Source organism: Salmo salar, chromosome 01, assembly GCF_965601325.2.
Source record: "Salmo salar chromosome 01, fSalSal1, whole genome shotgun sequence".
Lineage (NCBI taxonomy): Eukaryota > Metazoa > Chordata > Actinopteri > Salmoniformes > Salmonidae > Salmo > Salmo salar.
The window spans coordinates 154,298,098-154,324,751 of NC_138291.1; the positions used below are offsets into that span (position 1 = coordinate 154,298,098).

The 26,654-nt window shown below is 43.0% G+C and overlaps 1 protein-coding gene across 1 annotated transcript; it reads left to right on the top strand.

Annotated features, from left to right (window-relative positions):
- The first annotated feature begins 153 nt into the window (after positions 1 to 153).
- Positions 154 to 1,848, top strand: LOC106567207 (5-hydroxytryptamine receptor 1A-beta). Its single transcript, XM_014136231.2, has one exon. The coding sequence runs from the start codon at positions 273 to 275 to the stop codon at positions 1,548 to 1,550; it is 1,278 nt and encodes a 425-aa protein (XP_013991706.2). The 5' UTR covers positions 154 to 272; the 3' UTR covers positions 1,551 to 1,848.
- Positions 1,849 to 26,654: the final 24,806 nt, after the last annotated feature.

The following is a 26,654-nucleotide window of genomic DNA, read 5'->3' on the forward strand; positions in this document are numbered from 1 at the left end:
ATCAAATCCTGTTGGTAAAGGGATGATAGCACCTGCATCTCACTGCGCGCACTCTCTCAGAGAGTCCAACTGTTGGTGCGGACAGAACATCTCTCTTTCAATCTCACAGCCAACTGACGTCTTTTCCATCACTGGTATAAATGAACCCCCTCGTCAGTCGTCACCAACCGGCACAGAGTGTATACAATGCTGAGCGCGCAGCGCAGAGTCCAGCTGTAGATCACAATGCGCTCTCCAAGGTTGGAGCTCTATTGGGCACGGGAGATGACACAATGTACCTGAGGAACGCTTCCTTTTTCATCAACATGGAGGAAAGAAACAACTCGACGGCCGCATGGTTTCTATTAGATTTTCAAAACGAAACCTCCACAGCTGATTCCGAGGAGGTGAAACTAAGTTCCCAAATCTTCCCGTCCTTTCTCCTGGCTGCGCTCATTCTCTGTGCCATATTTGGTAACGCGTGTGTGGTTGCAGCTATCGCCTTGGAGAGAAATCTTCAGAATGTAGGGAACTATCTGATCGGGTCTCTGGCCGTGACTGACTTGATGGTATCGGTTCTGGTGTTGCCAATGGCGGCCCTTTACCAAGTCTTAAACAGGTGGGCTCTCGGACAGGTACCGTGTGATATTTTTATCTCTTTAGATGTGTTATGTTGTACATCATCCATTCTGCACCTGTGCGCCATCGCCTTGGACAGGTACTGGGCCATTACCGAACCCATAGAGTATATGAAGAAGAGGACGCCCAGAAGAGCGGCGGTTCTGATCAGTGTCACTTGGTTTGTCGGGTTCTCTATCTCTGTTCCACCCATGTTGATCATGCGTTCCCAGCCGAGTAGTAAGGCGGAGGACATAGCAAACCCCGAGCAATGCATTATTAGTCGAGACCCATGGTACACAATCTACTCAACATTCGGCGCGTTCTACATTCCTTTGATACTCATGTTGGTCTTATATGGACGGATATTCAAAGCCGCCAGGTTTAGAATCAGGAGAACAGTGCGTAAAACAGATAAAAAGAAAGTGTCTGATTCTTGTCTGGGACTGTCCCCTACTCTTTTCCACAAGAGGAACAACGGGGATCCGAGTAAAAGCTGGAAGAGGAGCGTGAAGCCCAAACCGACCCTGTGCGTAAACGGCGCGGTCAAGCACGCGGAGGACGGCGAGTCGCTGGAGATCATCGAGGTTCACAGCAACTCGAAAAACAACCTGCCACTCCCCAACACCCCCAACTCCGAACCGCTCTTTGAGAGCAGACACGATAAGAACATGGAGGCAAAGAGAAAGATGGCCATGGCCAGAGAGCGCAAAACTGTAAAGACCCTGGGTATCATTATGGGCACTTTTATATTTTGCTGGTTGCCTTTCTTTATCGTTGCCCTGGTAATGCCCTTTTGCAAGTCGTGCCAAATGCCAAAGTGGCTCGAGGACGTCATTAACTGGCTCGGGTACTCCAACTCCCTACTGAATCCCATAATTTACGCATACTTCAACAAGGACTTCCAAAGTGCTTTTAAGAAAATAATTAAATGTCACTACTTCAAAACATAAGCATACATCATCCTTGTATGGTCTAAAACGTTTGACTGCGGACTTCCATTCCAGTGCCATTACTCAGTGAAATATAAATGTATTGAGAGGTGGGAGAGTTGATAGGAATGTTGTTTCATAAAAATAATTGTATTATTATTACTGTTATACGTGTTGTTATATTATTAATCATTTGTATTATTATATCAGGAGTTTTATGAAACTTTATAAACAAGATTGCTGGATGTTAAAGCGGACCCCTCATGCACATGTCAGAAATGCTTTGTAGTGTTCAATAAACAATGTCCTATTTCAGAAACTTCTGTACTACTGTGTTGATATGTGTGCATAATTGGAGATTCATATTATCTCTTGGCCATTTGCCATAGCATTTTAGGAATAAATAGTCTTTGTGTTGAGGCAAATCTAAATCTAACAGCAAGGGAAAGTATTATGGAAGAATAAGCATAATTTTTTTTTCCATAATAGCGTTTTGGATTATACCCAAATCAGCCCCCAGCAAAGAAGATATTATTTCACAACAGACTGGTGGATGAGTTACTCACAGAAATCACCTGTTATAGCACCAAATTACTTACACACACATACACACACAAAGATGTTCTAATGTTCAAAATTGTATGGTCAGATATGAAAATAAGGAAACATTTGAAAGAGTAATGTTGAAAGCCACCACTGACCTGTGATTTTAGTCTATACTAGATTCAATAATTTCAGGAATTTCAAATTGTATTTTGCAATTGAGGCATGTCACTAAGGGATTTTAAAAAAGGAATTCAAAACAAGTCACAACAAGTCAAAGCTGAAAACTCGACAATACCAACCTTTAAAAACCAATAGCCTAGTAAGCCTGCGACACTCCTCTACTATACTGTGTGTGTTTGCAAGTGTGTGTGTGTGTGTGTGTGTGTGTGTGTGTGTGTGTGTGTGTGTGTGTGTGTGTGTGTGTGTGTGTGTGCGTGTGTGTGTGTGTGTGTGTGTGTGCGTGCACACCAATATGAATGGTGGACATATGGTAGGTATTTCTCAGTTTCATCAGCTGTCCGGATGGCTGGTCTCAGACGATCCCGTAGGTGAAGAAGTCGGATGTGGCGGGCCTCGGCTGGCATGGTTACATGTTGTGAGGCCGGTTGGACGTACTGCCAAATTCTTCAAACAACTTTGGAGGCGGCTTATGGTAGAGGAATGAACATTAACTTATTTGGCAACAGCTCTGGTGTAAATTCCTGCAGTCAGCATGCCAATTGAGACATTGGTGGCACTGTGTTGTGACAACTGTACATTTTAGTGGCCTTTTATTGACACCAGCACAAGGTGCACCTATGTAATGATCATGTGGTTTAATCAGCTTCTTGATATGTCACAAGTGTCAGGTGGCTGGATTAACTTGGCAAATGAGAAATGCTCACTAACAGGGATGTTCCCAGTACGGGGGAAAAAAATGTATGAAATGTATGCATTCACTACTGTAAGTCGCTCTGGATAAGAGCGTCTGCTAAATGACTAAAATGTAAATGTAAAAATATGTTCATTTATTACACCTGCACGGTCCGAGAGAGAGAGACAGAAAGAAAGAAAGAAAGAGAAAGAGTGTGTGCATACACTAAACAGAAATGATGAGGGGGAGAGAGAGCAAGAGAAAATATCTAGTATGGTGCAATGGGTAGGTTGTGATCAGATCACTGCTGTAAAACAAGATGCTAGCTTGAGTGATTGAGTCATTCTGCATCTGGGAGCCATTGCATAGTCTGTAGTGGGGCATTAGCCTAGCAACAAAGATGAAATATTTGCACAGCGTAGTAGAGACCAATTCAACTCAGAGCAGGGCTTTTCTCTGCAAAACACACACACACACACACACACACACACACACACACACACACACACACACACACACACACACACACACCACACACACACACACACACACACACACACACACACACACACACACACACACACACACACACACACACACACACACATGTCCCTCTGTGTGACTTTCAGCAAATCTCCGGAGGCTGAAGGAATCCACTCATGCAACAGCCTCTGCCCAAGACTGTCCGATCTTTACTTTAAATATGAAACTGTATTGTTACCATATACAGACCTAACTTTCACCATGGCCGTGACCCCACTCTCTAAGAGCATCTCAGGGGGAGTTGGGATATGCAAAAAACACATTTCACACCTTACACTTGTACAGGTTACCCACTTGTAGTACATACAGTGAAACAGGACATATAAACTCAGCAAAAAAAGAAACATTCCTTTTTCAGGACCCTGTATTTCAAAGATAATTCGTAAATATCCAAATTACTTCACAAATCTTCAGATAAAGGGGTCGTTAAGACACTAACAGCTTACAGACGTTAGGCAATTAAGGTCACAGTTATGAAAACTTAGCACACTAAAGAGGCCTTTCTACTGACTCTGAACAAAACACCAAAAGAAAGATGCCCAATGTCCCTGCTCATCTGCGTGAACGTGCCTTAGGCATGCTGCAAGGAGGCATGAGGACTGCAGATGTGGCCAGGGCAATAAATTGCAATGTCCGTACTGTGAGATGCCTAAGACAGCGCTACAGGGAGACAGGATGGACAGCTGATCATCCTCGCAGTGGCAGACCACGTGTAACAACACCTGCACAGGATCGGTACATCTGAACATCACACCTGCGGGACAGGTACAGGATAGCAACAACAACTGCCCGAGTTACACCAGGAACGAACAATCCCTCCATCAGTGCTTAGACTGTCCGCAATAGGCTGAGAGTCTGGACTGAGGGCTTGTAGGCCTGTTGTAAGGCAGGTCCTCACCAGACACACCAGCAACAACGTTACCTTTGGGCACAAACCCACCGTCGCTGGACCAGACAGGACTGGCAAAAAGTGCTCTTCACTGACGAGTCGCGGTTTTGGCTCACCAGGGGTGATGGTCGGATTCGCGTTAATCGTGGAAGGAATGAGCGTTACACCGAGGCCTGTACTCTGGTGCGGGATCGATTTGGAGGTGGAGGGTCCATCATGGTCTGAGGCGGTGTGTCACAGAATCATCGTACTGAGCTTGTGGTGATTGCAGGCAATCTCAACGCTGTGCGTTACAGGGAAGACATTCTCCTCCCTCATATGGTACCCTTCCTGCAGGCTTATCCTGACATGACACTCCAGCATGACAATGCCACCAGCCATACTGCTCGTTCTGTGTGTGATTTCCTGCAAGACAGGAATGTCAGTGTTCTGCCATGGCCACCGAAGAGCCTGGATCTCAATCCCATTGAGCACGTCTGGGACCTGTTGGATCGGAGGGTGAGGGCTAGGGCCATTCCCCCCAGAAATGTCAGAGAACTTGCAGGTGCCTTGGTGGAAGAGTGGGGTAACATCTCACAGCAAGAACTGGCAAATCTGGTGCAGTCCATGAGGAGGAGATGCACTGCAGTACTTAATGCAGCTGGTGGCCACACCAGACACTGACTGTTACTTTCGATTTTGACCCCCCCCCCCCCCCCCCCCCCTTGTTCAGGGAGACATTATTCCATTTCTGTTAGTCACATGTCTGTGGAACTTGTTCAGTTTATGTCTCAGTTGTTGACTCTTGTCATGTTCATACAAATATTTACACATGTTAAGTTTGCTGAAAATAAACTCAGTTGACAGTGAGAGGACGTTTCTTTTTTTGCTGAGTTTGTAAGCAACCACCTATTTAAACTGACCAGTGTGCCCCATGGAGCATGTCACCCTGTTTCTTTCAGCACACAGCACCCCTTCCCACACAAGCTGGGCCCACTAAAGACCACTCAATGGAACATAGGACGGCGAGCCACGTTGCCACAGCGTCCCTCAGGGCCTTCAAACTCCGGGTCTGAGGGGCAATTATCTGATCAAAGGGCATCTAGATTACAGGAATAAAGAGGAACAGAGGGCCCACATTGTTCCTGCTCTGATCAGAAGAATCGAAAATCTCCTGGCCATATAACCATATCCAAGGCCCACTCCTCCCCACAACCATCCATCAACATGTCACATCTCACTCATTCTCCTCTTATTTTCCAACAAAGAGCAGTGTTTGTTGGTTGTACAATGGTCTCTTTCTGTTGTAAATAGCCGGGAGATCGTTTCACACAGACAGAACCATGATGGAGAATTAATCATGAGGCTGCCCTTCAGATTCCTATGCAATCTCCAGTTGAGCCACTTGTTGGGTCTGTGAGTGGATACAGAGTGGACTCCTCACTAAATCACTGTGTGGATTGGAGAACATGAGGAGGGCACTGGTGGCAAAGTCATGCTCCCTCTGTGGAAGTGAAGAACAGCCCCTGGTGTTCTTCTGTCAGTACCATTAAGTTTACAGTCCTTCAAGTAGACCTATAAACCCATGGAATAATTGGTTTCCATTTTGTTCTCTTCTTGCTAGTCCTTACACAGCACCTTTCTTTACAGTATATGAAAACATATAAGTATGTGATGAAATTAACCACTCATGAGCTACTCATCATACGAATAGATGGAAAAGAGAGATACAACGTCTCTCTCTCTCTCTCTCTCTCTCTCTCTCTCTCTCTCTCTCTCTCTCTCTCTCTCTCTCTCTCTCTCTCTCTCTCACTCTCTCTCAGCCCACAAAAGTGCTACAATTTGTAGGAGCAGGAACCAGATGAATGCTTGACATCAAACAGAGGCTCATTGTTTGTAGTGTTGCTGTTTGTACCTTCGGCAGTTGCTGTCATTCTGCAGGGGCTGCTCCCACTCACCTGTGATCTATAGAGTACAATGGGACAGGAAGATTAAAGATGACTACAGATATATTACATCAGAGAGAGTGAAAGAGAAGAAGAGGACACACACACACACACACACAACACGTGTGGAAAAAGGGTGTTTGATTTATTTTCAATACAGGTCTTAAGATAATTCACATTGGCATTGTATGGTTTTGAGAACTATTCTCAAGTTGTTTGTCCTCTCATTAAAAAACGGAGGAATTAAATGAGAGAAATGACTGTATTAGCACACAAAACAGTCACTATCTCCCAGCCGTGGGTGTTGAACAAGAGGTCAAACAAAGTGCACATCTTGTTCTTTCCATTTCTCTTCCCATCTCTCCTTCTGAGCCACATGAGGGATGGGGAGCAAGTGAACCAGCCAGGGGGGAAAATAAGAACGAAGAGTACTGGGAAAGGGACGATAAGGTGGGGACAACGTGAAAGGGGTGGGCAAAAGGAGAAAGCACAAAAGAGTGGAGAGAAAGGAAAAAGGTGCAGGTGCAGAATGAGGGGACAGAAGATGAACAGATGGATGGGCACATACCTGTAGGTGGGCTCTCCATCTATCTATCTCTCTATCAGATGGATATGTAACGTGCCAACACACTGCATATTTTGTTAATCGGCCCATTCCTAAGCCATGGATGGAGATGTGGATTTAGACTTGTGGTTTTGACTTAATTCTCTTTACAGGCCAATGATTATGACGGCGATTCTAATCTAACCATAAATGTATATATTGTGCCACTGGTCTGAGACGATTGAAGTTCAATATGTAGCCTAGATGTAGCCTAGTAGGCTCATGTTAACTAGCTAGCTAACTTAGCTGGTTAATTTTTGCCCATGCAAGGAAGTTAGGCTAGCAAGCATTTTAGCTAGGTAACCCATGACAACAAAAACTAAAAGCATACTGTATGACAGAGCCATAGACTGTTTTTTCCTATGAAAAAGAGGAGGATGGCATTGGCGTTCAACTAGTCTACAAGTAAGGTGAGTCAACGTTCTTTTTTTTACTTGCGGACACACGCGTAAATCAGTACCATTGACAGCCACATGATATTTAGCAACATTGATTGGAATAAATTGTTTTTGGTATCTTTAAGTTTGTTTTCAGTGCATTAAACTAAGCATATATAGGCTTGTTGATTTGATGATGTTTAAATGTTTAAGTTTAAATGGTGCTGGAATAGTGGAGGCAGTGCTCCTGTTGTGTTTGTGCTGACTGTGTGGTAACTCTCTGGTTCTAAATTACTAGTTGTTTAGTAAACTGTAGAAAATATTAACTTGCTTGACCTTACTGCACATAATATAACTGTTTGTTACATGCAATATTTACTTTGTGGACTTCACTGGACATAAGTTTCTCTCCAGTTTTGTGATGAATCAAATGTACTGTATGTGTAGTTACATTTATTCTGCCACTGTGTGATTGTTGTCTTTTTGTTGTCACGGCCTTATTTTATATCATGGTGCCGTGTAAAATGGCTTTTTTACTGGCTTGGCTTAGCTTCCCCAGTGATTTTACCCTGCCACTGCAAACAAGTTAACTTCCTGAACTCTGGCCTTGCCCTTTCATAAGAAACTAATAGTCTGGCTCATGGACTATATATATATATATATATATAATACACATACAGATATGGCTAAGCCTATATTACATGGAGATATAAAGGAAGGATACGTGTGCAGTTGTTGGCTCCTGAGTGGTGCAGTGGGCTAAGGCACTGCATCTCAGTGCTAGAGGTGTCACTACAGAACCTGGTTCGATTCCAGGCTGTATCACAACTGGCCGTGATTGGGAGTCCAATAGGACGGCGCACATTGGCCCAGCATCGTTAGGGTTTGGCCGGTGTAGACTGTCATTGTAAATAAGAATTTGTTCTTAACTGACTTGCCTAGTTAATAAAATAAAAGATTCTCCTAAAGCTGTTGTTATAGAGGACTCTAGTACAGTGGGGGAAAAAAGTATTTGATCCCCTGCTGATTTTGTACGTTTGCCCACTGACAAAGAAATGATCAGTCTATAATTTCAATGGTAGGTTTATATGAACAGTGAGAGACAGAATAACAACACAACAATCCAGAAAAACGCATGTCAAAAATGTTATAAATTGATTTGCATTTTAATGAGGGAAATAAGTATTTGACCTCTCTGCAAAACATGACTTTGTACTTGGTGGCAAAACCCTTGTTGGCAATCACAGAGGTCAGACGTTTCTTGTAGTTGGCCACCCGGTTTGCACACATCTCAGGAGGGATTTTGTCCCACTCCTCTTTGCAGATCTTCTCCAAGTCATTAAGGTTTCGAGGCTGACATTTGGCAACTCGAACCTTCAGCTCCCTCCACAGATTTTCTATGGGATTAAGGTCTGGAGACTGGCTAGGCCACTCCAGGACCTTAATGTGCTTCTTCTTGAGCCACTCCTTTGTTGCCTTGGCCGTGTGTTTTGGGTCATTGTCATGCTGGAATACCCATCCACGACCCATTTTCAATGCCCTGGCTGAGGGAAGGAGGTTCTCACCCAAGATTTGACGTTACATGGCCCCGTCCATCGTCCCTTTGATGTGGTGAAGTTGTCCTGTCCCTTTAGCAGAAAAACACCCCCAAAGCATAATGTTTCCACCTCCATGTTTGACGGTGGGGATGGTGTTCTTGGGGTCATAGGCAGCATTCCTCCTCCTCCAAACACGGCGAGTTGAGTTGATGCAAAGAGCTCCATTTTGGTCTCATCTGACCACAACACTTTCACCCAATTGTCCTCTGAATCATTCAGATGTTCATTGGCAAACTTCAGACGGGCATGTATATGTGCTTTCTTGAGAAGGGGGACCTTGCGGGCGCTGCAGGATTTCAGTCCTTCACGGCGTAGTGTGTTACCAATTGTTTTCTTGGTGACTATGTTCCCAGCTGCCTTGAGATCATTGACAAGATCCTCCCGTGTAGTTCTTGGCTGATTACTCACCGTTCTCATGATCATTGCAACTCCACAAGGTGAGATCTTGCATGGAGCCCCAGGCCGAGGGAGATTGACAGTTCTTTTGTGTTTCTTCCATTTGCGAATAATCGCACCAACTGTTGTCACCTTCTCACCAAGCTGCTTGGCGATGGTCTTGTAGCCCATTCCAGCCTTGTGTAGGTCTACAATCTTGTCCCTGACATCCTTGGAGAGCTCTTTGGTCTTGGCCATGGTGGAGAGTTTGGAATCTGATTGATTGCTTCTGTGGATAGGTGTCTTTTATACAGGTAACAAACTGAGATTAGGAGCACTCCCTGTGCTCCTAATCTCACCTTGTTACCTGTATAAAAGACACCTGGGAGCCAGAAATCTTTCTGATTGAGAGGGGGTCAAATACTTATTTCCCTCATTAAAATGCAAATTTATATATAACATTTTTGACATGCGTTTTTCTGGATTTTTTTGTTGTTATTCTGTCTCTCACTGTTCAAATAAGCCTACCATTCAAATTATAGACTGATCATTTCTTTGTAAGTGTGCAAACGTACAAAATCAGCAGGGGATCAAATACTTTTTTCCCTCACTGTATGTCAGTCGGTGACATTCTGTGCCTCCCGTTCAAAACATACAGTCTGGACTCATTGAATCATAAGCAAACATTTCCTCAATGTGGATAAACCAACTAATAAGACCAACTGTAATGAAGGGAAATACACAGACAAACACTTTAATCTAAGCTGTTGGCAACAGGTGGTGCGCCATATGACACTAAACAAAGATTGCTTGATGTTAATTTAGGGCTAGGCGTCCCGCTGGTGGGACAACTTCCGGTGAAACTGGAGGGCACGCAATTTAAATAAATAATCATAAAAATGTGGGATATTAAACTTTTAGGTACATATAAGTGTCTTATATATCGGTTGAAAGCTTAAATTCTTGTTAATCTAATTGCACTGTCTGATTTACAGTAGCTATTACTGCGAAAACATGCCATGCGATTGTTTGAGGATGGCGCCCCACATCAAAATATTTTTCCACCGGCACAGGTTTCATAAATTCACAAATAGTGATTAAATATTCACTTACTTTTTGAAAATCTTCCTCTGATTTGTCATCCAAAGGGTCCCAGCTATAACATGTAGTGTCGTTTTGTTAGATTTAAAGAAGGATTTTATCCCAAAAAGTCTGTTTAGTTGGCGCCATTGAGTTTAGTAATCCACTCATTCAACATGCAGAGAAAGGAATCAGAAAATCTACCCCCAAACTTTGTTTCAACAAGTCAAAATACGTTTCTATTTACTCTTCAGATACCCTAAAATGTAATCAAACTATAATATTTCTTATGGAAAGAAGTATGTTCAATAGGAAACCGATTTTAGCAGGTGCTTCCTGTCTTCATGGCGTGCGCAAACACGAATTTCCCTGATATTTCTTATTCGTTTTTGAAGTTACAAGCCTGAAACCTTGCACAGACTGCTGACACCCTGTGGAAGCCATAGGAATTGCATCCAGGGAGCTAATTTTCAATATGACCTTATACAGTGCCTTGCGAAAGTATTCGGCCCCCTTGAACTTTTCGACCTTTTGCCACATTTCAGGCTTCAAACATAAAGATATAAAACTGTAATTTTTTGTGAAGAATCAACAACAAGCAGCAAAAGGTGGCGCTACAAAGTATTAACTTAAGGGGGCTGAATAATTTTGCACGGCCAATTTTTCAGTTTTTTATTTGTTAAAAAAGTTTGAAATATCCAATAAATTTCGTTCCACTTCATAATTGTGTCCCACTTGTTGTTTATTCTTCACAAAAAATTATAGTTTTATATCTTTATGTTTGAAGCCTGAAATGTGGCAAAAGGTCGAAAAGTTCAAGGGGGCCGAATACTTTCGCAAGGCACTGTACTTGCCATTCTAAGAGGATGGTCTCGCTCAAAAAAAATTCTGGTTGGTTCTTCTTTGGATCTTCTCCTACCCTATCTATTGTTTTATATTTTCCTACATTATTTTAACATTTATACAAACTTCAACGTGTTTTCTTTCCAATGGTACCAATTATATGCATATCCTGGCTTCAGGTCCTGAGCAACAAGCAGTTTACGTTGGGCATGTCATTCAGGCGGAAATTGAGGGGAAAAGGGGCCTAGCCCTAAGAAGTTTTAAACCAAACTAGCACAAATTAGTCCAAATCTGACTCCACAGTGGCAGCATATTTACCAATAAGGTGAAAACGTTCTACAAGAACACAAGACAATAACAGAAATTCAAGAGTATTTGAATAAGGGGAGGTGGAGATCAACTCTGATGTGTCACAAATTAGTGGAGCTCCAGTCATTATCTAAGCAGAAAGCAGAGCAGAGAGGCTCTCCTGTGGCTAGCAGATGAAAGATGAAAAAGCCTTGGTTCCTCTCGATGAAAAAGAAGAGTTGAAAAGATGATCACATTTGAACAGCACTGAGGGAATTCTGCCCACATACAGTGGAGTACAAACACTAACCCAATGTCTCCCAGGTATTAAGAAAGGCGTACTGTCACTCTTTCATGTGTTGCAATACATGAGGGGGTAAGCTATCTGTAGCTTACCTTTCATTTAAGTTTTAGTACAGACTGTACATACTATAACTTAAAACTAAGGATACGCTACAGTATGGTAATTAGTATAAAGTATAGTAAGTGCAGGGACCAACTGAATTGCCATAATCATTCAGTCAGAGAGCCTAATCAAAACATCAACGAACCTACATACGCAAATCCTTTTTTTTAACAAATGTAATTAAGGTAAATTGCTGTGTATCTCATTACAGATAATGCTGAGCACATACTGTACTAGGAATACATGCCAGCACATAAGCACATAGACACACCCACTGACTAACCAGATGGTTTCTGGCTCTGTCGTCTCCTTTCTAAATGACTTTTTTTGGTCACTTAAATATTTCAGCTCCTCCAGCAGACCCTCTGGAACAAAGATCCAACAGTCTTAATTAATGTGACTCCAGCAATGAAATGCATGGCAGCAGCAAAGGTCTGAGTTAATTCGGTCTCCCAGGAAATTCCTCTTAAAGTGCTCATATATGTCCCCAAGCCATGGAAAAGCCTGTCACCTTGGGAACCCAGGTTGTCAAATAAATCAGGGTATTTTTTTTAACATAAGGTGCAGAGTGAAATGTCTTGCAGGATTTAAGTGAGTGTCTTTCTTCTGGGATCAGTGTTAACAGTGCCTTATGGAGCTTTTGTTCACCTGATATAGAGTACCTCGTGGTAAACTGCAGACCCTTTAATCTACCAAGATAGTTCTCATCCGTAATCATCCTGGCTGTCTACATTCCACCCCAAGCCAACACCACTCTGGCCCTCAGCCAACTGTATGGGGCCATAAACAAATAAGAAACCGCACACCCTGAGGTAGCATTTCTGGAGGGCGGATATTTTAACTTGGGGAGACTTAAAACCTTCCTACCTCACCTCTACCAACATTACCAATTGCTTTTTTCAACTTTTACTAACAACATGCCACTGACTTTGAGGAAAGCCAGAGTTTCTATGTATGCGGATGACTCAACACTATACACATCAGCTATTACAGCGACTGACATGACTGCGACACTCAACAAAGAGCTGCAGTTAGTTTCAGAGTGGGTGGCAAGGAATAAGTTAGCCCTAAATATTTCTAAAACCTAAAGCATTGTATTTGGAACCAAACACTCACTAAACCCTAAACCTCAACTAAATCTTGTAATAAATAATGTGGAAATTGAGCAAGTTGAGATGACTAAACTGCTTGGAGTAACACTAGATTGTAAACTGTCATGGTCAAAACATATTGATGCAGTAGTAGCCAAGATGGGGAGAAGTCTGTCTACAATAAAGCGATGCTCTTTCTTCTTAACAACACTATCAACAAGGCAGGTCCTACAGGCCCTAGTTTTGTCGCACCTTGACTACTATTCAGTCGTGTGGTCAGGTGTCACAAAAAAGGACTTAGGAAAATTGCAATTGGCTCAGAACAGGGCAGAACGGCTGGCCCTTGGATGTACACAGAGAAGTAATATTAATAATATGCATGTCAATCTCTCCTGGCTGAAAGTGGAGGAGAGATTGACTTCATCACTACTTTTATTTATGAGAGGTATTGACATGTTGAATGCACCGAGCTGTCTGGCATACAGCTCGGACACCCATGCATACCCCACAAGACATGCCACAAGAGGTCTCTTAACAGTCCCCAAGTCCAGAACAGACTATGGGAGGCACACAGTACTACATAGAGCCATGACTACATGGAACTCTATTCCACATCAAGTAACTGATGCAAGCAGTAAAATTAGATAAAAGAAACGGATAAAAAAAACACCTTATGGAACAGCGGGGACTGTGAAGCAACACAAACATTAGCACACACACACACACACACACACACACACACACACACACACACACACACGATAACATACGCATTATACATACGCATGGATTTAGTACTGTAGATATGTGGTAGTGGTGGAGTAGGGGCCTGAGGTCACAAAGTGTTGTGAAATCTCTGAATGTATTGTAATGTTTTAAAATTGTATAAACTGCCTTAATATTGCTAGACCCAAGGAAGAGTAGCTGCTACTTTGGCAGCAGCTAATGGGGATCCATAATGAATACAAATACAAACACAAACACCTTTCCTGTGCCACTAGGGGCGCAAAAACTCTAGACCACTTTAATTCTACCCACAGATGTGCATACAAGACCCTGCATCGCCATCCCTTCGGCAAATCTAACCATGACTCCATTCTCCTGCTTCCTATTTACAAACAAAAGCTCAAACAGGAAGCACCAGTGATGCACTCAATACGGAAGTGGTCAGATGAAGCAGATGCGAGGTTACAAGACTGTTTTGCTAGTACAGACTGGGATATGTTCTGGGATTCATCAAATAGCATTGAGGAGTTTACCACAACAGTCACAGGCTTCATCAATAAGTGCATAGACAATGTCGTCCCCACAGTGAATATAAGAACGCTTTCAAACCAAAAACCCTCGAATACAGGAAATATATGTGCTGGGCTAAATGCTAAAGCTACCACTCACAAGGAAAGGGACAAATACAGTTGAAGTCAGATGTTTACATACACCTTAGCCAAATACATTTAAACTCAGTTTTTCACAATTCCTGACATTTCATTCTAATAAAAATTCCATGTCAGTTAGGATCACCACTTTATTTTAAGAATGTGAAATGTCAGAATAATAGTAGAGAGAATGATTTATTTATTTCATCATATTCCCAGTGGGTCAGAAGTTTACATACACTCAATTACTATTTGGTAGCATTGCCTTTAAAATTGTTGTACTTGAGTCAAACATTTTGGGTAGCCTTCCACAAGCTTCCCACAATAAGTTGGGTGAATTTTGGCCCATTCCTCCTGACAGAGCTGGTGCAACTGAGTCAGGTTTGTAGGCCTCCTTGCTCGCACACGCTTTTTCAGTTCTGCCCACAAATGTTCTATGGGATTGAGGTCAGGGCTTTGTGATGTCCACTCCAATACCTTGACTTTGTTGTCCTTAAGCCATTTTGCAACAACTTTGGAAGTATGCTGGGAGTCATTGTTCATTTGGAAGACCCCTTTGCGACCAAGCTTTAACTTCCTGACTGATGTCTTCAGATGTTGCTTCCATATATCCACAAAATTTTCCTGCCTCATGATGCCATCTATTTTGTGAAGATCCCCAGGCCCTCCTGCAGCAAAGCACCCCCACAACATGATGCTGCCACCCCGTGCTTCACGGTTGGGATGGTGTTCTTCGGCTTGCAATCCTCCCCCTTTTTCCTCCAAACATAACAACGGTCATTATGGCCAAACCGTTCTATTTTTGTTTCATCAGACTAGAGGACATTTCTCCAAAAAGTACGATCTTTGTCCCCATGTGCAGTTGCAAACCGTAGTCTGGCTTTTTTTATGGTGGTTTTGGAGCAGTGGCTTCTTTCTTGCTGAGCGGTCTTTCAGGTTATGTAGATATAGGACTCGTTTCCTCCAGCATCTTCACAAGGTCCTTTGCTGTTGTTCTGGGATTGAGTTGCACTTTTCGCACCAAAGTACGTTCATCTCTAGGAAACAGAACGCGTCTCCTTCCTGAGTTGTATGACAGCTGAGTGGTCCCATGGTGTTTATACTTGCGTACTATTGATGAACGTAGTACCTTCAGGAGTTTGGAAATTGCTCCCAAGGATGAACCAGACTTGTGGAGGTCTACATTATTTTTGTGAGGTCTTGTCTGATTTCTTTGGATTTTCCCATGATGTCAAGCAAAGAGGCACTGAGTTTGAAGGTAGGCCTTGAAATACATCGACAGGTACACCTCCAATTGACTCAAATTATGTCAATTAGCCTATCAGAAGCTTCTAAAGCCATGACATCATTTTCTGGATTTTTCCAAGCTGTTTAAAGGCACAATCAACTTAGTGTATGTAAACTTAAATTGTGATACAGTGAATTATAAGTAAAATAATCTGTCTGTAAACAATTGTTGGAAAAATTACTTGTTTCATGCACACAGTAGATGTCCTAACCGACTAGCCAAAACTATAGTTTGTTAACACGAAATTTGTGGAGCGGTTGAAAAATGAGTTTTAATGACTCCAAACTTAGTATATGTAATCTTCCGACTTCAACTGTACATGGACGCATAAAAGAAAGCCTGCTACAACCTTTGACAAGATATCAAACATGCAGAAGAACAATATACTGGAGGAGGAAGGTGGAATCTTATTACACCGGCACCGGTGCTCGTCATGTGTGGCAGGGCTTGCAGACAATAACGGATTACAATGGGAAACCGAGCCGTGAGTTGCTCAGCGATGCATAACTCCCAAACGAGCTAAATTACTTTTATACTCTCATCAAGGAATATAACACTGTGCCTTGCGTGATAGCACCGGTTTCCGGACGACTGTGGGATCTCGCTCTCCGTGGCTAATGTGAGCAAAATGTTTAAACAGGTTAACAATCACAAGGGCGCCGGGCCAGATGGAATACCAGGGTGCGTTCTCAAAGCATGCGCAGACCAGCTGGCAAGTGTTTTCACAGACATTTTCATTCTATTCTTTTACCAGTCTTTTACTCCAACGTTTCGCATTATTTTTCCAACTTAATTGAGGAAAGTAAGAACAATCCAACATTTATTTTTGATACTGTCGCAAAGCTAACTAAAAAGCAGCATTCCCCAAGAGAGGATGGCTTTCACTTCAGCAGTAATAAATTAATGAACTTCTTTAAAGAAAAGATCATGATCATTAGAAAGCAAATTACGGACTCCTCTTTAAATCTGCGTATTCCTCCATAGCTCAGTTGTCCTGAGTCTGCACAACTCTGCCTGGTTTTAGACCCCATCATAGCACTGAGGCTGCACTTGTGATGGTGGTAAATGACCTTTTAATGGCGTCAGACCGAGGCTCTGCATCTGTTCTCGTGCTCCTAGACCTTAGTGCTGCTTTTGATACCATCGATCACCACATTCTTTTGGAAAGATTGGAAACTCAAATTGGTCTACATGGACAACTTCTGGCCTGGTTTAGATCTTATCTGTCAGAAAGATATGTCTCTGTGGATGATTTGTCCTCTGACAAATCAACTGTAAATTTCGGTGTTCCTCAAGGTTCCGTTTTAGGACCACTATTGTTTTCACTATATATTTTACTTCTTGGTGATGTCATTCGGAAACATAATGTTAACTTTCACTGCTATGCGGATGACACACAGCTGTACATTTCGATGAAACATGGTGAAGCCCCAAAATTGCCCTCGCTAGAAGCCTGTGTTTCAGACATAAGGAAGTGGATGGCTGCAAATGTTCTACTTTTAAACTCGGACAAAACAGAGATGCTTGTTCTAGGTCCCAAGAAACAAAGAGATCTTCTGTTGAATCTGACAATTAATCTTGATGGTTATACAGTCGTCTCAAATAAAACTGTGAAGGACCTCGGCGTTACTCTGGACCCTGATCTCTCTTTTGACGAACATATCAAGACTGTTTCAAGGACAGATTTTTTCCATCTACGTAACATTGCAAAAATTATAAATTTTCTGTCCAAAAATTATGCAGAAAAATTAATCCATGCTTTTGTCACTTCTAAGTTAGACTACTGCAATGCTCTACTTTCCGGCTACCCGGATAAAGCACTAAATAAACTTCAGTTAGTGCTAAACACGGCTGCTAGAATCTTGACTAGAACCCCAAAAATGTGATCATATTACTTCAGTGCTAGCCTCCCTACACTGGCTTCCTGTTAAGACAAGGGCTGATTTCAAGGTTTTACTGCTAACCTATAAAGCATTAAATGGGCTTGCTCCTACCTATCTTTCCGATTTGGTCCTGCCATACATACCTACATGTACGCTACGGTCACAAGACGCAGGCCTCCTAATTGTCCCTAGAATTTCTAAGCAAACAGCTGGAGGCAGGGCTTTCTCCTATAGAGCTCAATTTTTATGGAATGATCTACCTATCCATGTGGAGTGCAATAGAGATTGCATCATCTGTGGAGCTGTTGGGGCAGTACGCAAATTGGAGTGGGTCCAGGGTTTCTGGGATGATGATGTTGATGTGAGCCATGACCAGCCTTTCAAAGCACTTCATGGCTACAGACATGAGTGCTAAGGGTCGGTAGTCATTTAGGCAGGTTACCTTAGTGTTCTTGGGTACAGGCACTATGGTGGTCTGCTTAAAACATGTTGGTATTACGGACTTGGACAGGGACAGGAGGAAAATGTCATGGAAGACACTTGCCAGTTGGTCAGCGCATGCTCGCAGTATACATCCTGGTAGTCCGTCTGGCCCTGTGGCCTTGTGAATGTTGACCTGTTTAAAGGTCTTACTCACATCGGCTGCAGAGAGCGTGATCACACAGTTTTCCAGAACAGCTGGTGCTCTCATGCATGTTTCAGTGTTATTTGCCTCGAAGCGAGCATAGAAGTAGTTTAGCTCGTCTGGTAGCCTCGTGTCACTGGGCAGCTCTCGGCTGTGCTTCCCTTTGTAGTCTATAATGGTTTGCAAGCCCTGCCACTGTTCCATTATCTCAGAAACGGCCGGCCTACTAAGATTTTCACGAACTACAGTGTCTAGAGTTTACTGAGAATGGTGCGACAAACAAAAACATCCAGTCAGCAGCAGTCCTGTGGGCGAAAACAGCTCATTGATGAGAGGTCGAAGCAGAGGGACAAGAATCATGCAAGCTAACAGGCGGTCCACAAACACGCAAATAATGGTGCAGTACAAATGTGGTGTGCAGAACGGCATCTCGGAACACACAACACATCTGTCCTTGTCACGGATGGGCTATTGCAGCAGATGACCACACCAGGTTTCACTCCTATCAGCTAAAAACAAGAAGAAGTGGCTCCAGTTGGCACGCGATCTCCAACACTGGACAATTGAGGAGTGGAAAATATCACCTGGTTTGACAAATCCTGGTTCCTGTTGTGTCATGCTGATGGCAGAGTCAGGATTTGGTGTAAGCAGCATGAGTCCATGGCCCCATCCTTTCTGGTGTCAACAGTACAGGCTGGTGTAATGGTGTGGGGAATGTTTCCTAGCACACATTTTTTGTCATTTAGCAGACACTCTTATCCAGAGTGACTTACAGTAGTGAATGTATACATTTCATTTAATATATTATTTTTGTTGTTTTGTACTGGCCCCCCATGGGAAACGAACCCACAACCCTGGCATTGCAAACACCATGCTCTACCAACTGAGCTACAGGGAAGGCTACATTATGTTCCGTGATACCAAATGAGCAACGTTTCCATGCCATGGAGAATTCACGTTGTTCTGGAGGCTAAGGGAGGTCCGACCCGGTACTTGATGGGTGTACCTAATAAACTGGAAACTGATTGTATATTTAGTTCTGGATAATTTTTCTGCCTTCTGTAAGTTTAAGAAACATAGCCTTGTGCCTTAAAATTCCGTTACTAAAACCCCACATATCTTTAAGATATTTTTAAATGTCTCTCTCTCTTAAGACGAGGGAGGATAAAGAAAGTTCACAGAAGGAACAAGTAAAGGTAGACCTATAAATTTGTTATGTTTTTAGAGCATAATTTAAAACAAAAATAAATGGATTAGGGCAACCATTTTGAATTCAAAATTTAACCAGAAAATGGACAATTGCAATTCAGCTACACTAAATCTCAAAGCCTCTCGACAGTGAGTGGATAATAGAGCAGTGAACTCACAAATCTGTCTTTAAAAACATTCAAAAGGTCAAAGAATTCTCACAGAAGCGATAGAAGCAGCCATAAAGTGGAATGCTCTTAATATGGAATACCCAGAGAAGACAGCAGAGAGAGGAATGTTCAAACAATGACTTGTTAGTGGCTGAGGCTGGACAGCCTTGATGGTCGGAAGGCTCCGATCCAAGAGTACACGTCTGCATCCGAGCTGGCAACCCACAACAGGTGAGGGCTTGGTGAGGTGGTGTGGATGATGGGCAGGGGTAGAGGGAGAGAGCGAGAGGAGGTGTGTAGGCAGTAGAGGAGGGGGAGGCAGGTGAGGGTGGATGGGGGTGGAGGGAGGGGTAGAGTGGTTGGTGGGGAGAATGGTGTAGGTGATAGAAGGTCGACAACAATAGGGGCTGTCCACAGGGGTGACCTCAGTAGCATCTCCACTCATGGGCAGTATCTGGGGCAGCCTGGGGTCCTTGATGGTGTAGGTGGTGGCATGGTAGAAACTGGTTGTACTCCAATGCGTGCCGGGTCTGTGCCAGCCTCAGCTTGTGCTCCAGCTAAAGGAGTCTGTAGAGCAGGAGCAGTATCAGAGCTTCAGTCTGAGGCTGGCCCAGTCACCAGAAGCATGGCCACTCTCACATGCAGGCTCCAGAAGCTCTGGCCTGGACACCGAGAGCCACAAGTCTGGGGGAGAGACTGGGGCTGGCTCTCCTTACTGATAACTTTCTCCCTCAGTAAGGGTTGGATGGTGTCCACAAAGATAGGGTGCCTGTTTTTGGGTACAGGCAGTGGTGGGATCTGTAGGGGGGATCGTGTACTATCTGTTACTCAAGAGCTGTTGGTAGTGACGGACAGAGGCACCACTGTAAAGGCTTCATCTCATCTCAAGCTCTAAAACACAGAGATGATGCAATCAAAATGGATTACTGGATTTAGCAATTCTTACGTGAAAAAGCCTGCATTTCAAATATCAAAATAAAAAAAGGATACATTGCATAAAACTGACCAATTTATTCAGAGCGTCAACTGTCTAATTCCACATACAGTACTTCCTTAGAAGGGTCAGAAAATCTGTAATCTTGCTTTAAAGGAGAAAACAAAACTATAACATTCAGCTGAATGGAGTCACTGTGCAGCGTTAAAATCTTTGATTAGCAGGGCATTTGTTAATGACTTCTTATTGAAGGTTCTGGCCAGAGATACACCATAGACCGTCAGAACCCTCTGTTGCTTTCCAGGACACAAATGAAGAATTCCACCCTTCACCAATGGGTTAAGCCAATAGGAAAAGCAGGAAACACTGCATTTCCCCACCACACAACACCAGCAGTTGATTGGACAACAATCCACGTTGCCATGGACACAGGAAACAGGTAAAGGATGTCACTGGGAGTCTTTGGTTTTTTAAGGAAATGTGTGAGTGGAGTAGTCAGAGCACTCGAGTCTCTCTCTCTCTCTCTCTCTCTCTCTCTCTCTCTCTCTCTCTCTCTCTCTCTCTCTCTCTCTCTCTCTCTCTCTCTCTCTCTCTCTCTCTCTCTCTCTCTCTCTCTCTCTCTCACAGTCACACACTCACAAACACAGCTTAATAGCTTAGCAGAGACCTTCATTGAGTGTAACAAGTAATTATCTATTTGTTTGGTGGACCCTTCAAGCCAACACTAATGCCACGTATTTAATTAATTTACACACTCTGGATGAAAAATAATGAAGCCTCTTATCAGTAGTGGTTATTGTGAGGAAAGTCAAAAGCTCCTCAGAGAGACAGAGACAAGTCAAGTGGAGAATGGTAAGAGGAGCCTGGGGGGTAAGCATAAGAAATAATATTGTGCAACACACACAAAAAATGGGCTTGCGCTCAAAGACTGGATCTGCAACAGGTCTCCACATTAGGTTTCCATCCAATTGGTGATAGATTTTCATGCGATTATTAAAAAATATGCATGAATAAAATATGCACATTTTCCCCTGCTGTGGTATATTTACACTAAACTGACTTTTTGAAGATAGAAATGTATCAATCAATCAATCAAATTGATTTATAAAGCCCTTCTTACATCAGCTGATGTCACAAAGTGCTGTACAGAAACCCAGCCTAAAACCCCAAACAGCAAGCAACGCAGGTGTAGAAGCACGGTGGCTAGGAAAAACTCCCTAGAAAGGCCAGAACCTAGGAAGAAACCTAGAAAAAAACAGGCTATGAAGGGTGGCCAGTCCTCTTCTGGCTGTGCCGGGTGGAGATTATAACAGAACATGTTCAAGATGTTCAAATGTTCATAGATGACCAGCAGGGTCAAATAATAATAATCACAATGGTTGTCGAGGGTGCAACAGGTCAGCACCTCAGGAGTAAATGTCAGTTGGTTTTTCATAGCCGATCATTCAGAGTATCTCTACCGTTCCTGCTGTCTCTAGAGACTTGAAAACAGCAGGTCTAGGACAGGTAGTACGTCCGGGACAGGTAGTACGTCCGGGACAGGTAGTACGTCCGGGACAGGTAGTACGTCCGGGACAGGTAGTACGTCCGGGACAGGTAGTACGTGAACAGGTCAGGGTTCCATAGCCGCAGGCAGAACAGTGGAAACTGGAGCAGCAGCACGGCCAGGTGGACTGGGGACAGCAAGGAGTCATCAGGCCAGGTAGTCCTGAGACATGATCCTAGGGCTCAGGTCCTCCGAGACAGAGAAAGAAAGAAAGAAAGAAAGAAAGAAAGAAAGAAAGAAAGAAAGAAAGAAAGAAAGAAAGAAAGAAAGAAAGAAAGAAAGAAAGAAAGAAAGAAAGAAAGAAAGAAAGAAAGAAAGAAAGAGCCAACAGCTCACAGATACAGTAGGGGTAGGCTCTGCGGGTAAATTAATCTACAATACATAATGAGATTACTATGGATAAGAGCGAGAATATTACGGCAGTCAAGCATTGATCATCCTGTCACCAGAATAAGACCCTCAACATTTATTGGAAAGGAGCATCAAGCTCATCACCTTGTACTTTCACCACTGTGTGAAGTTATTTCACCTGTAGCCTAATAAACTGCATGGTTTTGTGACTTGTCATCTTGTGACTCCATGTTTACTTCGATATGATGATTATTATATCAATATGTGCGCATAAAGACATTTCGCCTGTGTCACGCTGGTATGAATGATTCGAGAGACAGCCACAGGAATGCGTAATAGTGTTTTTTATTTCACCCAAATTACGGTGACAGGACAATGGTCGACCAAGGACACACTTATACAATTACTAAACACTGGGAATAGGGGCCAGGGGTGCGAAATGAAAGCTCCGGGGGGATCCGTGATAGACTGCCATTTCTCGCATATACATTTTACAGACACAAAAATATTCAACTATGTTGAACAAACAAATGATCTGTCTTCATTTATAAAATGGTACCTAAACTTCCTGTATCCACCACAGTTGTCTACATTTTTTTATATGGTATGACTTTACTCGTATTAAACCTGTGGATGGAAACGTGGAAAAATCTATCAAATAGGAAAAGGCTATCACACCTGCCACATTCAGAACTGCACAGCAGGGCCAACACATAGAAAATTAGATTTCCCTTCTGAAACTCCTATCTGATGGAGTCTACATTCAGAGGACAAACAAATGATAGGCCTGCCTTTACAGAAAAGGCCATCCAGACAAGAGTTTGTCACACCCTGTTCTGTTTCACCTGTCTTTGTGATTGTCTCCATCCCCCTCCAGGTGTCGCCCATCTTCCCCATTATCCGCTGTGTATTTATACCTGTGTTCTCCGTTTGTCTGTTGCCAGTTCGTCTTGTTTGTTCGAGTCAACCAGCATTTTGTGTCTCAGCTCCTGCTTTTTCCAGTCTCTCTTTTCTCGCCCTCCTGGTTTTTGACCCTTGCCTGTCCTGACTCCGAGCCCGCCTGCCCCTGAGCCTGTCTGCCGACCTCTATTTTTGCCCCACCTCTGGTTTACTGACCACATTGCCTGCCTTGACCTGTCTATCACCTGCCCCTGTTGAATTATTAAACTATTGTTTATTCAAAGTGGTCTGCATCTGGGTCTTACCTTCATACCTGATAGAGTTCTTTTCTAATTTATCTGTGTAATGCCCTGTTAAAACCATATATTACAAAACTCAGTTTTACTACAGCCTTTGGTGTCCTGTGTGGTCCAGTGTGGCACAGTTGATAGAGCATGGTGTTTGCAACCCCAGGGTTGTGGATTCGATTCCCACGGGGGACCAGTATGGAGAAAAAAATGTATGAAATGTATGAATTCACTACTGTAAGACGCTCTGGATAAGAGCGTCTGCTAAATGACTAAGATGTAAAAATGTGTTTAGCCTATTTTGTTTTGCATTGAAACAAACACGCTACTTTTATGTGCACATTTCAAGGAAACTACATGTCAATGTTTGGTTGAATTCTTTAATGTGCCATCCACTTAATTATTGAGCTAGAATGGCCTGATTTGGTTTTGCCAATTACAAGCCTTTTTGTTTTTCATATTTAGCAAAGAGACTGTTGCTTAATTTGACATACATGTCACGATTCTAAGACAGAACCCAGAAGCAGACCAGGACAAGGTGAGTAAAATGAAAGTGAGTATTTATTGGTAGTCTTGATGTTTATATTGAGTAATCCAGGAGACGGAGCGGCAGTGGAGGTGAGTTGATGAGAGTAAATGGGTTGATCCAATGAAGTCACTGTATCCACCGACGGCCAGGCAAGGGAGTTGAATGTTCCGGGAGAAAGACTGTAGACAGAGTAAACGGGAGAGTAACCAGTAACAACTACAAAACAAACTCAGGAAACATGATGCTGATACGCTGACACAACATACTGTTCGTTGCTAACGATCCGGCAGGGAATGGATGTCAGCTCAGGGCTTAAGAACAGGTGATGATCAGGACCAGGTGTGCAGAAGGTTGATGAGATGCAGGTGCGGGTAATTACTAGATCTCCTGCCTAACTTCGTTGCCTAGCAACCAGACAGGGTGCGTTCAGGAACCTTAAACAACACACCAAACAAAAAAAACTGTCAGCTCAGGCAGAAACAGACTTAGGAAGCGGGATTCCTGACAATACCTGTTACAAGTGTACAGAAATTCTAGTTAAATATCTATCTATCGAATTTGACTGAATTCGCCTGCTGCTGTGTGGAGAATTTAGCCAACGTAAACTAGTTTATCGGATCGGGAGCTGCTTTGTCCGAGAGAAGTAAGGACTTTCATGATGCTGGACATCTCTTCTGTTGCATGCAGGCCATGAATTACAGATAGGCATTGGCCTTGGAATGATTGATTCAGGGGGGTTTGCTATGGTACTGTGAATAACACTGGATTTGCTGAATTCGTCATACCTTCATTGAGCTCCAACACCAGCTAACGCTAGTGACTGAGTTTTAAGAGTACACTCTATACCCAGGGTTTTTGTTTTATTTCTACATTGTGAATGATTGTATTTGTGTGCCTGATCATTTATTTATAATAAGTTCAAGTTAAATTGCATTCCATGTGTGGTTGTATTTTCTTTGAGTCATTTATTCTTGTTGCATGGGGGAACATTCTGGAAATAGTTATCTAGTAATAGTCACTCGTGTTTCCCCTAGTGAGTGAATACCATACAAGTTAATTTACTGAGATGTCCTTTTCACCAATATTCCCATACTGATCTATCCGAGTCTGTGGTGAGAGGGTTATATCTTCTTTCAGCATGCGGAGTAGGAAATGCCACTAACGCCTAACACAATCACAGACACGGTGGACTGATGAGGCTCCAGATATAAGAGGGTTGAAAGACGTGTTATACCCCCACCCATCCTACCCGACCAACCTCCCTCCTTGTGTAACCATACTCATTTGAAAGTCACATATTTACATTAACTATGTTACGTCTAGTCTTTGAGGCCAGGCTGTTTAATCTGGAGTTTAATAATTATGACTGATAACTGAACTCACTCAAGCAAGAAACACTGCCCATGAGAGAAAATAATGACCTGCTATGAAAAACAGGGAAAAGGGGGAATACATTCTGGTAAATAATCCATAAGTATAAATGTATTTATGAGTCTCTAGTGAGGAGTAACCCAGAGGTTTTGCATCTAAGCTGGTGTGCTGTGGCTCAGAGGGGCCAAGGATAATTGGGAGGCTGATTGCGCTATGTCCTGTCTGCATCTGAAGACAGCTCCACAGTTAATACCAACCAGCCAGTGCTGACGCCATAGGCACAGTCTCTACACATGTGTGTGTTTCTGTGTACATGAATGGCTTTGGGGGTCTATTATCTGTAAATACAGTGGCAAGAAAAAGTATGTGAATCCTTTGGAATTACCTGGATTTCTGCATAAAATGTGATCTTGTCTTCATCTAAGTCACAACAATAGACAAACACAGTCTGCTTAAACTAATAACACAAACAATTATACGTTTTCATGTCTTTATTGAACACACTGTGTAAACATTCAGAGTGCAGGGTGCAAAAAGCATGTGAACCCTTGGATTTGATAACTGGTTGACCCTCCTTTGGCAGCAATAACCTCAACCAAACGTTTTATGTAGTTGCGGATCAGACCTGCACAACGGTCAGGAGGAATTTTGGTCCATTCCTCTTTAAAAAACTGTTTCAGTTCAGCAATATTCTTGGGATGTCTGGTGTGAACCACTCTCTTGAGGTCATGCCACAGCATCTCAATCGGGTTGAGGTCAGGAGTCTGACTGGGCGACTCCAGAAGGCGTATTTTCTTCTGTTGAAGCCATTTTGTTGTTGATTTACGTCTGTGTTTTGGGTCGTTGTCCTGTTGCATCACCCAACTTCTGTTGAGCTTCAGTTCGCGGACAGATAGCCTTATATTCTCCTGCAAAATGTCTTGATAAACTTGGGAATTCATGTTTCTGTTGATGATAGCAAGCTATCCAGGGCCCTAAAGCAGCAAAGCAGCCCCAAACCATGATGCTACCTCCACCATACTTTACAGTTGGGATGAGGTTTAGATGTTGGTGTGCTGTGCCTTTTTTTCTCCACACATAGTGTTGTGTGTTCCTTCCAAACAACTAAAATGTAGTTTAATCTGTCCACAGAATATTTTGCCAGTAGCGGTGTGGAACATCCAGCTGCTCTTTTGCGAACTTCAGAAGTGCAGCAATGTTTTTTTTTGGACAGCAGTGGCTTCTTCCGTGGTGTCCTCCCATGAACACCATTCTTGTTT

Coding starts and splice junctions, on each gene's coding strand:
- LOC106567207 (XM_014136231.2), top strand. CDS start 273: ATGTACCTGAGGAACGCTTCCTTTTTCATCAACATGGAGGAAAGAAAC.